This window comes from Esox lucius, chromosome 17, assembly GCF_011004845.1.
Source record: "Esox lucius isolate fEsoLuc1 chromosome 17, fEsoLuc1.pri, whole genome shotgun sequence".
NCBI classification, from domain to species: Eukaryota; Metazoa; Chordata; class Actinopteri; order Esociformes; family Esocidae; genus Esox; species Esox lucius.
The window spans coordinates 1,288,854-1,306,337 of NC_047585.1; the positions used below are offsets into that span (position 1 = coordinate 1,288,854).

Here is a 17,484-nt window from a genome sequence, read left to right on the forward strand (position 1 = left end):
AGTCCATCTGGTCATGCTTCCGACCTGGACTAAGTTTAAATAGACTCTAGACTCCCCACACGCATTTATTAATTATTACAATTAATAATCTTAATATGTTCACCTGACACAGCCAGAAGAGGACTGGTCACCGCTATGAGCCTTGGTTTCTAGGTTTCTTCCTAAATTTTGGCATTCTTAGGGAGTTTTTCCTAGCCACTGAAATTCAACGCTACTGTTGTTTGCTCCTTGGGGTTTAAGGCCAGGTGTTTTGTAAAAGCACTTTGAGACATCTGCTGATGTAAAAATTGATTTATAAATACATTTGATTGATTGATTTTGATTGAACTGCACTTTTTAGAGTGGCCTTTTATTGTGGCCAGCCTAAGGCACACCTGTGCAATAATCATGCTGTCTAACCAGCATCTTGATATGGCACACCTGTAAGGTGGATGGATTATCTCGACAAAGGAGAAGTGCTCACTAACGCAGATTTAGACAGATTTGTGAACTTTATTTCAGAGAAATAGGCCTTTTGTGTACATAGAGAAAGTCTTAGATCTTTGAGTTCAGCTCATGATAAATGGGGGCAAAAACAAAAGTGTTGCATTGATAATTTTCTTCAGTGTAGATACTAACAGTTTTAGCCAGCTAAGTTTTCATCTATATTGAACAATGCAAACTTCGCTTCGCCTGCAAGGAGATACGTACTCCGGACCTATAGTTCACAAGTCCGCTTCTCTAACCACTATGCTATTTAACAAGGGGTAGTCAGTCAGTCACTCAGTAAGAGACATTCGCTCTTCTTGTCTTTTGTCACACAAACGGCCATACAGCCTATGGAGCCAAATTGAGCTCAAATGTATTGACTATAAAAAAAACGTAACTGAAATATTTCATAGTATGAAAAAACTAAATTCAATCGTATGAAAAAAATTTATTCAAGCATAGAAAAAGTGTATGCTAAAATCATTAAATGGATTTTCGCGTCCGATCTTAAAATGTTTTCGTTCAAACCCGTTTTTCCACGTTTCGCTTCTTCTTACGATTACAATTTCTTCCCACCTTTGTTCGAATCATGTTTTCTCAAAACCAAGCTTTGAGCCTCTATTGGCGTGGAGGTGGGGCTTTTTTTGGGTATTGAATTCTCACACCCAATTAGCCATGAATCACACCATTGTAAAGTGAAAATAATAGCCTTTCCATGCACTGCATTCCCAATGCAATCTGTGGAGAGAAGTTTAAGAAGTGTATAATCTCAGCAAAATGTGTACATTTAAAAAGAATAATAAACTGTTATTCACAGGTTGCATCAACATCACTGTTGCCGTGGTCACAGACACAGATATTGATGAAAGTTTAACATGTACTTAATGTAACAATCTCGCCCCAGATTAAGTGACAGAAGCATATAAAACACGGCAAACTCACGTCTCGTCAGGCCTATCAGTGCACAGTCTAAAGTGTGTGCAATGGTTTATTTAACTAATTAATAACTATCAATGTTAATTTAATATACAGTTTTTCTTAATGTAAAAAATGGGCCGTTATTGGCAGTTGAGTGCATTACTTATTTTTTCCTTGAAACAATTGTACCTGCCAATTTCAGGTCTTTCTGAAGCTCTCCACAAGTGGTCCTTGGCTCTTGGATAACTCTTCTGATAATTATTTTCACTCCTCGGTCAGAAAACTTGCGAGGAGCACCTGGTCATGGCCAGTTTATGGTGAAAAGATGTTCTTTCCACTTCTGGATTATGGCCCCAACAGTGCTCACTGGAACATTCAGAAGTTTAGAAATCCTTCCATAACCAATGACATCAGTATGTTTTGCACCAATAAGGTTGCGAAGGTCTTGAGAGCTCTTTGCTTTTACCCTTCATGAGATGTTCCTTGTGTGACACCTTGGTAATGACACATCTTTTTAGTTGAGACTGAACCAGCTGATATTAATCTGCACTGACAAGGGGCGGGATTGCTTTTTTTATTACTGATAAGATTTCTGCTGGTGTCTTGGCTTTCCATTCCTTTTTGCACCTCCCTTTCTTCATGTGTTCAATACTTTTTCCCTGCGTCATTTCACATTATTACACATGACTTACTTTCTGAACTTATTATTATTATTTGTTTTGTATGTATTTATTACTTGGGTTGTTACCAACATCAGTTCACAATTGCATGTCAGTAGCACCTTTGAAAATATGTTTACTGAGAAAAATTGTGACGTGTCCAATACTTATTTTACCTGTTGTACATGGAGAAATAAATGGACCAGAGGACGCCAACCCTGAGGCAGCTGCTATTGTTGTTGAAAATATTAATTTGAGGAAAGTTTTTCCAAAATACCACCAACACATCACACTCTTGACCAATGTTATTCACAAATACGAAATGGTTACAAACCCCTCCCCCACCCAGCATTTGGTAAGGTGGATCACACATCAGTTTTGTTCCTCCCATCCTATAGACAATGCCTAAAAGAGGAAGAAAAAAAAGCTCAGAAAGCTCAATGCTGGAATGAGGGACCCATTACTGCTCTACAGGACTGCTTTGAAACAATGTATTGGCAGATATTTTGTGATGCAGCCAATGTCTCAACATATACAGTGGGTACGGAAAGTATTCAGACCCCTTTAAGTTTTTCACTCTTTGTTTCATTGCAGCCATTTGCTAAAATCAAAAAAGTTCATTTTATTTCTCATTAATTCAGGGTCTGAATATTTCAGTTTTTCTTTTTTAATAAATGTGCAAAGATTTCCACATTTCTGTTTTTTTCTGTCAAGATGGGGTGCTGAGTGTACATTAATGAGAAATAAAATGAACTTTTTTGATTTTAGCAAATGGCTGCAATGAAACAAAGAGTGAAAAATGTAAAAGGGTCTGAATACTTTCCGTACCCACTGTATCTCCAAATGCATCGACAATGTCGTCCCTAGGGTCACTGTCAGGACTTTCCCCAACCAAAAGCCCTGGGTAAATGGTAATGTCCATGCTAATCTCAGAGCACGGTCCTCAGCCTATATCTCACAGCACCTAGAGGCGTTTAGGAGATCCAGATATAACCTACGGAAGGCTATCAGAGATGGAAAAAGAGAATACAGGGATAAGTTGGAGTCTAACTACCACAGCTCTGACCCAAGACACGTGGGGAGTACTGCGACATCACATGTTTGACTATTTCGTTGGAAACCATTAACCATTGTGTTAAACTGAGTAACGTTTCTTATGAAGTTTACCTCCACCACAAATAGTGTCTATGAACTGTATGACTTTGGCCACTGGCCATTTTAAAAGCGTATTAGCCAGTAATATGTCGCTAGACGCCATTACTCATTGTGTTAAACTTAATGTTTTTTAATTAAGTTTACCTCCACCACAAATATAATCTATTAACTGTATGGCTTTTGCCATTGGCCGTTTTAACAGCTTATTTGCCATTCGTGAATGACACTGATACAATAACTACTGTATCAATATAGGTGACGATAACAGACTTTTAAGTCAAGTGAAAAGACAAGAGAATCATATAGCCAGCGAAGTGTTTGACTATCCTGAAGAAATGCTAAGACATAATTCTAAAATCCACCAGAAATAGTCGCAATATAACAGTAAATTAGGCCGTTCTTCTAGCAGCAGGACATTGTGCTAGTAGCTCTAACTCAGATTTTCTTTTTCAAAATAAAAGCCATCATTGAATAATATAAGGCGATATACCTAACAATCTAATCTGTCATTTTATGTTTAATGTCAGTTCCAATGTTGTTCTTGACTGTACTTTTTTTTTTACATATTAGATTGTTAACTATATGGCCTTCTAAATGTCAATGATGGCTTTTATTGTGATAAGGAAAATCTGAGTGCTGCCAGCATAATATCCTGTTGTTAAAATAACGCTAATGAAGCCTAGTTTGGCCATCACTACAGTAAACAGTATAATTTTAGGTTTCCCATAGCTACAGAAGGTTATAGCAAATAAAGTTTGTCTATTCTGAACAATTCTTATTTTAACACTGGCCGTTTTAACAGCTAATTAGCCATTCATGAATGACACTGAGAATCTACCAATATAGGTGACGATATATTAATAACTGTTTTGTCAAGTGAAAAGTCAAGAGAATCGTGTAGGCAGCGAAGTGTTTGTTTTTCCTGAAAAAAATCCTTATATCCACCAGAACTGTATTATTTTAGGCTTCCTATTACGTAGCAACATAAAGTTATAACCAGCCAAGTTTTTGTCTGCCCTGAACCTCAGGCATCTTGTGTGTTGATGCTACAGGAGTCGAACGTGGGACCTGTTGTTCCGTAGCTTGCATCTCTAACCACTATGCTATTTAGCAAAGGGTAGTCAATCAGTCAGTCAGTCAGGGACGGACTCAGTAAGAGACATTCACTCTTCCGGCAAACTTTTTTTTTTATTTAAGGACAGTGACCATATGTAGACATTTATTATCACACAGTTGTTTGGCTCCTTTTTAATTCATAATGATAATAGAAATCCCCCAAATGGCCCTGATCAAAAGTTTACATACCCTTGAATGTTTAGCCTTGTTACAGGCACACAAGGTGACAAACACAGGTGAAAGTGGCAATTAAAGGTGAATTTCCCACACCTGTGGCTTTTAAAATTGCAATTAGTGTCTGTGTATAAATAGTCAATAAGAATGTTAGCTCTCATGTGGATGCACTGACTAGACTAGATACTGATCCATGGGGAGCAGAAAAGAACTGTAAAAAGACCTGCATAACAAGGTAATGGAACTTTATAAAGATGGAAAGGGATATCAAAAGATATAAAAAGCTTTGCAAATGCCAGTCAGCACCTCACAGCTTCTGGCACACTGTAATTTGGAGGTTACTACCATAAGTGCTATGTTTGGAGAGGGGTCAAGAAGGCCTATAGTGAACAGAATACCATCCCTACTGTGAAACATGGTGGTGGATCACTGATATTTTGGGGGTGTGTGAGCTCTAAAAGCACAGGGAATGTTGTGAAAATGTATGGCAAGAAGAATGCAACATGTTAATATACTGGCAGACAATTTGAATTGTTCTGCATGAAAGCTGTGTATGGGATGCCCTTGGACTTTCCAGCACAACAATGACCCTAAGCACAAGGCCAAGTTGCTCCTCCAGTGGTTACAGCAGAAAAAGGTGAAGGTTCTGGAGTGACCATCAGTCTCCTGACCTTAATATCATCGAGCCACTCTGGGGATATCTCAAAGGTTTGGTTCATGCAAGACGACCAAAGACTTTGCATTATCCTGGAGAGGCATTTTGCCAAGACGAATGGGGAGCTATACTACCTGCATGAATTTGACACAGACAACTATTACAAACGACTGCACGCTGTAATTAATGCTAAAAGGGGCAATACACAGTATTAAGAACTAAAGGTGTGCAGACTTTTGAACAGAGGTCAGTTCGTTTTTTTCTTTGTTGCCATATTTTGTTTTATGATTGTGCCATTCTGTTATGACCTACAGTTGAATGTGAATCCCATAAGAAATATAAGACATGTGTTTTGCCCATTTCACTCATGTTTTCATAACAAATGGTACATTTATTACCAATTCTCCAAGGGTATGCAAACTTTTGAGTGAGACTGTATACACTAGAGTTTCTCATAATTTTTTCCAATGCAGCCACATTGGCAGGCTACGGTGAACAGGAGAGCCACTCTTATTTTTAGCTAATCTGTCTATGTTTCTTCCGATGCCACAATGTATAACCCATACAGGCCTACTACACTTCAATATATCATAGTCATGAATAGTCAGGATACAGTACAGATAATGGTCAGCAGCAGCCAATACCAGTCAAATATATAATAGGCTTACCTTAATGGGGAGATGAACGGAACTGTGAATGCATTTGCCTGACAGTCTTCATGTTATATTTGTAGCCAGTTGTGGCAATCCTTGTAAGGCAGTCCAGGTGTGCATTGGTCAGTCTGTTTCTCTGTTTACTCTTTATAATGTTCATTGTAGAAAATGTCCATTCACATGAATATTTGCTGACAAAAAAGGACATTACCCTTTGCACAAACTGTTTCACAGTAGGAAAGTGTGACTCGGAGACAATGCTCCAGAAGTGGCCGACACCTGTTCTGAGCTTTCAGGTTGTCATTAGTCTGTAGTTCAATTATTTCACTCTCTATTGCAGCACAATCAGCAGGGTAGAGTTGTGTGATGGCTGGGGTCAGAGAGGACACAGTCACATAAAAGGATGTCCTCCTCTAGTTTGGCCTTGCAGAGGCAATAAGCATAACATTTCTTCCCTGAACAATTCCTCTTTTGGGAACCTGGCCCACACACACAACTGAGCAACATCACACACATCTGTGCTTTCGTCTACTTCAGCATTGCAGATAGATCCACTATTAATAGATCCACTATTAACTGGTTACTGTTGTATTTACCAATGTCTTCAATTTGCCTCATTATGGTTGAATCCAATAACTGCAGCCCTCTGATTTGCTTTATAATCGAATCCTTGTTTTTAATGTCAAAATACAATATAACTGTAGCCAAAAAACATTCCTTTACCAACTCTGCATCAGGAAATGTTTTTTTCACTCTACCTATAATCTTAAATGATGCTTCAGTCAAACGCTCACCTCCTGGGCATAGACTGGCTACTACATTGCCCTTATCATCCCCAATCAAGTGGTCGAGTGGCACGCCAAAACCAGGTTGTGAAGAGCAGATTAGCAAAAATTCAACAAGAAGGGATAGCGTGGCCTAATGCGCTGCCTACCGACTTATGCAGTATAAAAGCTACACACAACAAGATTACAGGGATTAAGGTTGTCATAGGCAGGCCTATGTCACTACGAGGCATGCTAGACCTGAAAAATGCAGATGTACACATCATGAGTGATACTATCCTTAATTACTGCATGTAATTCTCAAGAGGCAGAGAGACAGGTCAAGGACCCATGGGGAACCCCTGAGGGAGGACAAGATTTAGTGCCAGGAAAATGAGTAATGACAAAGAAACACCTTGCAGAGACATTAGGAGCAAAGTGGGAAGGCCCTCATCAGGTTTTATTTGTTACTAGATCAGCAATGAAGGTGCAGGGTAAATCAAGGTGGATACGTTACTCATTGCAAGGTGGTACAACATGACGAAGAGCAGAGCCTTGAGACTACAGAACCAGTTGCAAAAGGCATCGGGGGGCTTATATCGGGTGAAGACACATAGAAAGAGATCAGAATCAGATAAAAGTTTGTGCAACCACTGCAAATGTCACTTAACAAAATTGAGGCAGTGTATCTACCTTTATATAAAAACACCCATATTCTCACCTTCTCTCTTTGTTCTTTTTGCAGATTAAGCAGATAGTCCACATGACTCTACGACAACACAAACTGTATCCTAGTCATTCTGACTCTACAAAGATAAAGTGATGTATGGGGCCAGGGCCAAGGCCAACCTAATTGACCAACGGACAGGAAGTCTTCACTATTGTTATGTGTCAATTAGATCCGTTGGAATTGGTATTTTTGTTGGACTAAATATCAAATATAGGAAATAGTTAGCCAATGGACAGTAGATTATTACACTATTGAGACATATATATGACTATGTTCATGGTACTTCTTTCTATGTGTTTCCTGGTGGTACAGTATGGTGGTGCTTTAGTCCCAAACACACACGAGGATGGTCGTCATGGCATAAGTACATTTTTGGCCCTTCACTATAATTTGCCAGGACGATTAACCAGAGTAGTTGTTGGGTTTGTACCAATACCCTGTTCACCGCTAACGGAGGTATTCCCTTAGGAGTCATTCAATTAAATCAGTCTGGGATGTTGGATCCAAGGGATCTGGAGAGACCTGTTTGTTCAAATTCTCTATACACAATAATTGGGGTGTTAGTGACAGCTACTTGAGCTCTCGCGGACCAAATTATTCTAACCCCTGCTGGAGGGAACCTAATCGATCTGGATGCATTTCAGTCCAGAATCATGTACTGTAACATCTTTAGGTGTGCCAGTGAAATCATGCCGTCATATTTATGTCACCCTTCAGTAGGATTTGTCCTGATTTCTGGCATAATCCACCACATATAGTAGTTAATAATCCACCTGGGGGTAGTTGTGCATTCAGTAAGAACAATATGAAAGTCAAATTAAACAATATTATAATGCTTTTTTGATTGTAGGCCAAAGTTATTGCAACCAAACTGCAGACCTCTATTTGCGAGGGTACTACTATCCCTGAGTGTATGATTTTTTCCAATATAACCCTCAGTAATGGCACTGAAACTGTGTTTTATGCTAACACCTTAGGCAACCTAATAACCATCACTGAAACAAAGTTTTTTTGCTATTGCAGCACCGTGTTGGCAAGAGAGGTTATTAGTACGGCTAGCTCTTTGGAAGCTTTAGCTAATATGACCTCTGAAAGTCTGCAATTGCAGTCAGCTGAAATGGTTGCCACATACCTGATAACTGGCTGATTTGAACTGACTGATTTGGCTGGTAAGATTCTTGAGGAAGGTGCCGAATACCATAATTCTACATGGTTGTCATCTATTTTTGGTAAATGGAGAGATTTTCTGCTGAACATGATTATGTCAGCAGTGGCTTTATTATCTTAGAACAACTTGCCAAGCGTGCTATTGACAGGTGTCTGTCACTCAAAGTAAGGTGTATGCTCCCATTAAACTTTCCCGAGACTAAGCTGTGCCAACACCACCTTGACAAGTGGTTCACTAATGGAAGGGGATTCAACATTGATCATCATCACATTGACCCCTTGGCCTGGTGAGTGCGCCAGGAGTGATTGTGCACTCCCTCACAAAATTCTGTTGTAAAGAAAAAGAGTACGACCGTCTATCTTTAATTTTAATATATATATTTATATAATATATATATTTTATATATTATTTGTAAACAGTTTTTCTTTTCATTCTTTTACATGTGTAGTGTTATTATGCTAAACAGACTTGTTATGACATATAAATATAGTACCTAAATGTCATGGGAGAAAGCATGTCTTTTTCTGATAATATAGGTGAATTGATGTTCTATACTTTTGTTAAAGAACACAACACAGAGGAGTGTTACTTTGCTACCTTGTACTATATGAGGTATCGTATAGCAAACAGCTGGTATCTATTATTCAGGGGCTCCAGACAATCCAGTAAGTGTGTGTGTGGAGCCAATAACTCAAGAGGGGACACTATACCAGGCCCTGTAAGGTTAGGATATAGAATACAGTTAAGTGATTGGAAGACAGCCAGTTGTGGAGGGGAAGTGCGGACGGTATGGTCTAATATAAATGTGCTGTTTAAATAATTTGGGGGAAGCACAGACATCTGGGAAGTACAGAAAAGAGGTGGAAAGAAGGCTGAATATCAAGGAAAGAAATACTATATTTTGTGAATAAACAACAAAGAACGCTTCTGCCCCTGACTTGGATCAATTATTATTTCACAAAAGAGCCAGATGCCAACATCTTTAACCGGTTAAGATGTAGGAAATAGGGTGAAAGATGACCCATCAGACTAGGGCTGGGCGATATGTCCCAAAACTTTTCGTCTATACAAAATTAATTAATGATATATTTTTTGTATATCAATGATGTCATTATTACCATTAAATAAACAAAACCTTTTCTTTTTTAATGTACTGTTACTATAGTTGTCTGTTTGTTTCGGAAGGAACAGAACGCCCTGCGTGTTCAGCAGCATGCCGAGTAATGCTGTCAGTGTACTCAACTGGATTAACATATATCAGATAGAAAAACCTGAACCAATTCCATATTACAGAAGCTGTAGGTCCCCTCTTGGTGACTCCTTAAAGCGCTCGTGAGAACCATAGCTACAAAAGCAAGTAGGTCAGCCCCTAATGGTTATGCACTTACTGCCCTCTAGTTGTCTGCAAAGATTTTTAAACATTTTACTATGTCAGCACGCTTGCAAAGAAGTTTGCAAAAGCTTTTTGTATCAGACATGCACTAAGCAAATTGTGTCTTTGTGCATAGGCCTTGGATTACAAGCGGTTTCGGAAAGTCTGCCATAAATTCCATTTTTGTGAAGCTCACGACATGAAGTTTTTGTTGAGATAGGGTCACAGAGCATTGAAGTGTCTCTCTATCCCTGCCTTTCAGCTTCGACTGGCAACCACTGGTCATCCCTCGTTACCGATGCAATTTGTCCAAGAACAGCATACATGCATACAGCTGTCATGACTGAGACTGTTCCCCTGGAAACATGGAATTATTTTGTGACGTTTTTGGACTGATGCACCTGCAATTCTGCCACCGATTTGGCCCTTTTGGAACTCTTAGTTGCCTCATGTTGCTTTGAAAAAACTCAAACAGCAGTGTAAATTGACCGGCCTCTTTTAAATCTAAAACATTTACTGCTAATTAGCAATCAACCTAAAGTGATCGCTGCAGGTCCGTTTGTAATACTAATTTAACAGCTTCAATGTGAAGTCGTTTTCCATGCGGTGTTTCCATTGTTCTATCCACGCCCTGTATGTTGCAATTACTTTACACTACCAATCATCAGCAAGTAGCCATTAGCCAGCGGCTCTTTGCTGTATGCTAACCACCAAACGTCGTTAGCATACTCGCTAACTTACCTAGCTAGCAGCTGTACAACCACAGCGACATTAACATACTCAAACCTCAAAAATGTGTTTCTGTAACCAACTTAGCTAGTAATAAGAGTCATTACCTGCGTGGGTGAGTCCTCATTTGCACTTTGTCTTCTCTGTCCATTGTTAGGTTCAAGATGGTTAACTTTTGCTAAGCTAGCCAGCTGTTCAACACCTCAAACCAGCCAGCTAGCTGTAGCTGCGATGATAAGCTGTTTTGAATGTTTGACAGTTTATCAAAAGGTCTGATGTTTTTCAATTTCGATAGAGATTTTGAAAAAATCTGAAATTGTTCTTAAACTATTAGAATGTCATTAGTTGTTCCATCCTCCTCGGCAACTTCCAGTGACTTCAGTTAAAACCAGGAAGAACATTTCGAGACAGGGCGCGGAAAGAGGGGGGCGAAATGAACAATGACTCTCGTGTGCTCAACACAGAGGGCGCTCTAAGGCAAAGTGTATTATTACATATGCACATCATAAAACAAAAGCCAAGCAACAATGAAGCAAAATACAAAACTGTGTTGGTAGAGCTTAACAGGTATTTGTTTGGTAATGACAGTCATGTTGTGTTCTTGATCAAAGCGTTTCACTAACACTTTGTTAAAATAAATCAAAACAATGAGGCAGGGACAGAACAGATAATCATTTATTCGTAAGACCATAACAACACTGTTCAATCCTTAGATCACAGGGCAGGAACATTTGAGCCAGGAATGCACAATGGGATGGCAGCTGTTGTACAAAAAGTAAACATTAAACACTGAATAGCATTAATGCAGTTACAACATAAGTAGCCTATCTTTCTAAATGCCAGATCGTTATGGCCAGATGCTCTTAAAATAATTGACCTAGTGTCAAACATTTGCCCAATTATGTACAGATAGATATTACAGTGTGACTAACAGACAGATCCACAGACTAAAAACCCAATTAAATATATTAAAGTATGCCTTATGGTTTCAAAATACTCACAGGTGTTTATTTGCCAGTTGGCCTGACACTTTCAAAAATGCCAGCTTCCCTCATGTTGTTGAACTCCTTCGTGGCATCGTAATTTTTGTAGAAATCTGCATAGGCCCGTTTCCTGGGCTCAGTTACACCAAACTATGAAGACAAAGACATCATGACTTCATCAGAATGTTTTAAAAATTTATTGTGACAATAAAACTATTACCCATTCCTAATTAACTGCATTCAATGTAAAAACTTTTTTTGTTTTATCTTCCTTTACACAAGATACACACATTTACTGACTTAAAGGATAGAAAAACAGATGTGTGCAGTTTTTATGCAAGTAAAAACAAGCCATGCTGTGTGTCAACACTATTTGTTCTTTTGATGTAGTGGCAGTTCTGTAGTTGAGTCACTAAAACTTTGAGCTAGCACTCAAAGCGTCATATCTTTAGAAGGGTAAGGAAAGGAATAATTTTTTTGTTTTTATAGTCTTAGTCACAAGTCCTTAGTCACATTTCCTCATGTACTTCAGCAACATATATTGACAGAATATACATCACAGAGGTCAACTTGGGCTCACGCATTAGTAACATTGTGGGGTCCTCCCACTACGATCCCGATCAACAGATTAGAGATACACCAATATATCAGCCAGCAAGCATATCGGACGATTATAGGTAAACATTTAATAATGGTATCAGCCAATTTCTTTAAATTTGGCAGATTATTTCATACAGATTGTGCATTCATCTGAATAGGCCTCCAATATGCCTAAGTGAAATTTATATATAAAAAAATGTTGGCCCCTTTTTATTTAATTTACACCAATGTTCACAGTCACAGAAAAGGCTAAACATTTGTGTCAAAATTCGCCAATTGTTATATGAATATTGGTATCGGATAATCATTTTCAGTGCATCGCTACAGTAAATATTTCAGATTTTATGTTGTTCCTACCCATAATAACTTCATTTTCATTGGCCTACCTTGCCTCATCAATTCCCAACTGATTTGGGGAAGTTGAACATTTAGTAATTCAAGGCACATATCACCAAGCTTTTAAGTTTCTTAGCACTGCTGGCTCTACAAGGATATTTCCTGGACAGTGCAGAGCCCAACCCCATGCGAGAATCAAAGGTGACCACAACACACTGCCTTTCAAAGTCTGTCATCTGATCTAAACACACCAATTGTGGGAAAATTGTAATTTTTCATTGTGTACCTTTCTCAACAGTCATTAATTCCACCAACTGGATGGAAACCTAGCTAAAGATATGTCTATTTTTTTCTATGCATATAATTCTATTAATTTTCAAGTGAGAAATATGCAATTGAAGTTTCTGACTGGTGTCAATGCCATGTGTTACACAACAAGAGAGATTGAATACTAATACTTCATTGGACAATTGCTTTCAAGGTCCAGGTTGTCTTAAAATATTAGCATGCACAAGCAGACATATTTGGCGTTCCAGCAGTGTATTTGATCAGTGTATGTGCTAACATTAATTGAGTGAGCCTCCCTCTTCAGGATGTATGAAGTTAGTTCTGAAACACCTTAAGTACATACCTTAGAAGTAGTTCAAAGATGGTAGTCAAAAAAGTGTTTGAATACTATCAAGGTCGCTGTGGCAGAACATTTATTTCTATTGATAGTTTTCAGGGTTCCTTAAGCAAAAGTATTACAGGAAAAAAATAAAAAAAGATCAACTGACCTTGAAAGCCGCTGCAGCCATCAATGAAAGGGCAAAGGCGATGGGCAAGTGGAACCTCAGACGCTTCCCAAGGAGCCCTCGCATTACAGGCTTAGCCAGTGACATTTTGGAATACCTTGAATTGAGAAGCATAAAGGCACATGGTTTAGTTGGTTTGAAGTACAACAATGCTTTTATAAATGATCTTATGTCAGAAACATGTTAGGATATCAGCAACCTACTGATCCGCAAATGTTAAACATTGCAGAACTTTTCGATATTTTACTAAAAAGGCCTCCAGACATTGTGGACTAGTTGTGCAACGGATCGTCATTGATCCGTGATCTGTTCGGCACACACGTGATCCGCGGATTGATTTAAAAAAGAAAAAAAAGTTGTGCGCATGTTCAGTCCACACACAGCGTGGTCATGGCGAGCGGAGGAACTTGAACGCCCCGCGTCATGTATATCCCCTGTATGGGAGCATTTTGGCTTCCCTGTCAAAGGAAAGAGGTTAGTGGATAAAACCGTGACGGTGTGTAGGCACTGTGGCACAAGAAAGCCATATGACAGTGGAAACACATCAAGCATGGCCACGCATTTGAAGCAGTGTTTAACTGACAAGAGTGAAAACGAAAGCTGCTCAACAACCGCTTATGACCGCGGCATTTAAGCAGCCACTTGTTGCACAATCAGACCGGGCTAAAGCGACCACAAACGCTATCGGTGTTTATAGGTGCAGACAGGCCATATTCGGTTTTGCAAAACGAGGGCTTTAAACACATGCTGAAAGTGCTTGAGCCACCTTACGACATCCCGTCGCGCACCCACTTCAGCGAAAAGATTGTGCCAGATCTTTATGAGCAGGAGAAGAAAAAAGTTGTGGATGAACTATCCCGAGCATCCTCTGTTGCGCTCACGACAGACGGGTGGACGTCCAGGGGAACGGAGAGCTATGTGACGATAACCGCTCACTTCATCACAGCAGATTGGGAGATGAGAAGTCCGGTGCTGCAGACACACCCCCTCTACGAGAGTCACACAAGCACAGGTACTGACAAGAGCAGTGGAGGAATGGAAGATAAAGAGGCCCAGTACTAGTAATATCCCAGTCACAACTAATGCCAAAAAACTAATAAATGCAGTGAATGAGGCAGGACTGGGCCCACAGATGGGGTGATTTGCACATGTAGTGAATTTGGCATCACAGAAGGGAATCTCAGTCAATAGGATGGACCGCCTCCTTGGGAGGATCAAGAAGGTGGTTTCCTATTTCCACCGAAGCCCAACAGCTGCTCATGTGCTTAAGACAAAGCAAGAAATGCTAAAGCTGCCTACTGTTGTTAAAAATAAGATATTATGCCTTGTTCACTAAGTTAATGTAATAATTTAAGTGTTAATAAACAAAAAGACAAAACATATGTTTGTCTTTTTTTTGTTGCTGATCCGAAAAATGATCCGATCCGCGACTCTGATCCGAGAAACGATCCGAACCATGAGTTTTTTGATCCGTTGCACCCCTATTGTGGACCATAACGTTCATGTATGCTTCAGCTCACCCCACCATTTCAGTGGTCAATCCTTTCCTATGTTATCCCAATTCAACCTTGCAACCTCATTTGTACATCATTCCACTTGCCTGTTAACATTGTCCAACGGTTTGTTTGATGCGATGTAAGCTCTTTCCATCATAAATCATTCTCATCTGATTAGTATGACAGAGTAAGCAAATATGAAAATTTAAAGAAAATATATACTTATGTTTGCATGACCTGTTCTATTCCTTGACAGGTGTGAACTGATTAGGCCTATATGTGTGATAACTGCCATTCCACAACGGTAATGTTACCCACATTGGATTACACCATGTCATGGACTATCTGACTGTTTTAAGTTTGAAAACAAAAAGGTAGAGACGCACGGAAATTATTCAATTGGTATGGATCCTTGACTACAAAATAGGCCAATATACAATATACGTGGCTTCGGAAAAATATGACCCCTCCACTTTCTCCATTATGTTCTTAAAGGCTGAATTTATAATTTTAAAAAAATTAGCCTTACATTTACACACAATATCCGATAAAACAGAAAATCTATTTGAATCTGTTAATTTATTGCAAATAAAAATGAAATATCATGTACTTAGCGTCACATTCGAAAACCAAGGGGTTAACGTTATCAATGTCATTTGCCAACTAGCTACAGCGTTAGCTCAGAAAGGCTAACAAACTCACTAGCTAGGGCACTGGTATTGGGTAGATTTTAGGGATTAATAATTCAGTTAAAAAAAACTTAGGTTAATACCTAGCTATAAATGTTTATTTATGACGGTAAACAAACACCTACTGTACCAGGCATTGAAATGAGAATGTCGACTGTGTTACTGACTAGCAGGCTATGGAACTAGCTCCCACAATTATAGCAATAAAGTGAGCAACAACTTCAATTCACCTATGCAAAGAGAATCATAACGTTTCAACACACTGAATTATATGTTCTCTTTATATATATATATATATAAAATAAAGTACTGGATTTAAGGTATTTACGTTCGTTAAATACTTACAGGAATCACTCACGACCTTCACCAAAACGCTAACGCAGGTCTGACTTCTTTTTCTTGTAGTTTTTTTTGGCGGATCGCATCCATTTGAAAGGTGTATATACTGCCATCTACTGTATTGGAGTGTGAGGCCGGTCACGGCCTACCCATATTATAACGGCCTACCCGCTCAAACCTGTCTCCCTGAGAAATTGAGACAGCCCATGCCACCACCCTACTCCCCTTCCCGCCCCCCAGCAACCCCTCTATATCCCACCTCCTACAATCCCATCTAACCTTCTCATACAACCTTTCCCTCTCACCATCATACTCACAATAAAACACATGTTCAACTGTTTCTTCCACTAGACACCCATCACACAGACCTGTCTCATGCTTGCCAATAACCTTCAATGATGAGTTCAGCCCTAAACTCCATATTCCTTAACTCTACTCTAACCGATCACTGTACCCCATAATAACCTCTTCCCTTCCTGCTACCATCCAATTTCCTCTGCCGACATTCCTAACCCAACCCCTTTATCAATGTTTTAATTTCTCCGCATCCTAGCAGCAACTGAACACCCACCCCCTCATTCCTACACACACTCTTGGGCAACATATCAGCCATTTCAATACCCTCCACACCAACATGAGCTGGGCACCCAGTAGAATCAAACCACCACACCCATCCTCATAAACACCAGCAACACCATCATCTTCACCAACAACTGACCTCTATCTGACCTTCCAGTCTGTAAGCTGCTTTACACTGCTGCTGAGTCAGAACACACCACCACTCTCAACGGTCTCACCTCCTCCACCCACCTCAACCCAAGAACCATTGCTACCATCTCTGCTGTATACACCGACACCTGGTCTGTTATCCTCTGGACCACCTGCATATTGAATTCTGGCACATACACTCACCTTCCACTATCCAGATCCTTTGACCCATCCATATACTTCTGGACAAATGTTTTTGCTATCTCTGTACTAACCGTGACCAATGCATCTATAGTTGACATAACCCTACTGAGCCCATTCTGTGCAGCCCACACCAAACCCCTCTGCTCCAGAAAATACCCCAGCCTATATATACACCACCATCTTCTCCATCAATTTTCCCAAATGAGATGTCAACGCTATGGGCCTTTATCTCGCCGTCCTCGTAGGGTCCTTAACTGGTTTCAGAAAGGGTAACACCATCGCTCTTTTCCACCCAGCTGGAACAATCCCAGTCTTCCACACTTAATTATATACCTCCAAAACTACTCTCCTCACACAGTCCGACGTTTTCCCAACCATCACATAACATAACATATATGATCACCCCCTGGGCCTAGAATGGGCACGTGAGCATCAGAACTGGACCACGGAGCAATGGAAGAAGGTGGCCTGGTCTGATGAATCACATCTACTTTTACATCACGTGGATGGCCGGGTGGGTGTGCGTCGGCCATCTGGAGAACACATGGCACCAGGATACACAGGAGGGAAAGGGAAGGAGGCAAGCCGGTGGAGGCAGTGTGATGCTTTGGGCAATGTTCTGCTGGGAAACCTTGGGTCCTGCCATTCATGTGGATGTTACTTTGACATGTACCACCTACCTAAGCACTCTTTCATGGCAACGGTATTCCCTGATGCCAATTGCCTCTTCAGCAGGATAATGCGCCCTGCCACAAAGCAAAAATGGTCCGTTGA

General features: G+C 39.9%; 2 protein-coding genes across 2 annotated transcripts in view; both read right to left on the minus strand.

Moving 5' to 3' along the window:
- LOC105010087 (serine/threonine-protein kinase 4) overlaps positions 1-11,141 on the minus strand; it is a 74,350-nt gene extending 63,209 nt beyond the window's left edge. Inside the window, 1 exon segment of the mRNA XM_013131227.3 lies at positions 10,669-11,141. Coding sequence (XP_012986681.2) covers positions 10,669-10,712 — 44 coding nt within the window. The 5' untranslated portion in view covers positions 10,713-11,141.
- Positions 11,142-11,220: 79 nt separating this feature from the next.
- On the minus strand, positions 11,221-15,913 carry LOC105009024 (cytochrome c oxidase subunit 6C-1). Its single transcript, XM_010868417.4, has 4 exons — positions 15,805-15,913; positions 13,257-13,371; positions 11,563-11,694; positions 11,221-11,322 (listed from the first exon to the last, which is right to left on the minus strand). Exons 2-3 carry the CDS (start codon positions 13,359-13,361, stop codon positions 11,569-11,571), a joined length of 231 nt encoding a protein of 76 aa, XP_010866719.1. The 5' UTR covers positions 13,362-13,371; positions 15,805-15,913; the 3' UTR covers positions 11,221-11,322; positions 11,563-11,568.
- Positions 15,914-17,484: the final 1,571 nt, after the last annotated feature.

What these genes read in the sequence shown, in the direction of transcription:
- LOC105009024 (XM_010868417.4), bottom strand. Translation starts at nt 13,361, where the DNA reads ATGTCACTGGCTAAGCCTGTAATGCGAGGGCTCCTTGGGAAGCGTCTG. An exon ending in TGGCTGCAGCGGCTTTCAAG is followed by an intron (nt 11,695 to 13,256) that starts GTCAGTTGATCT and finishes TTGTCTTCATAG; the next exon opens with TTTGGTGTAACTGAGCCCAG.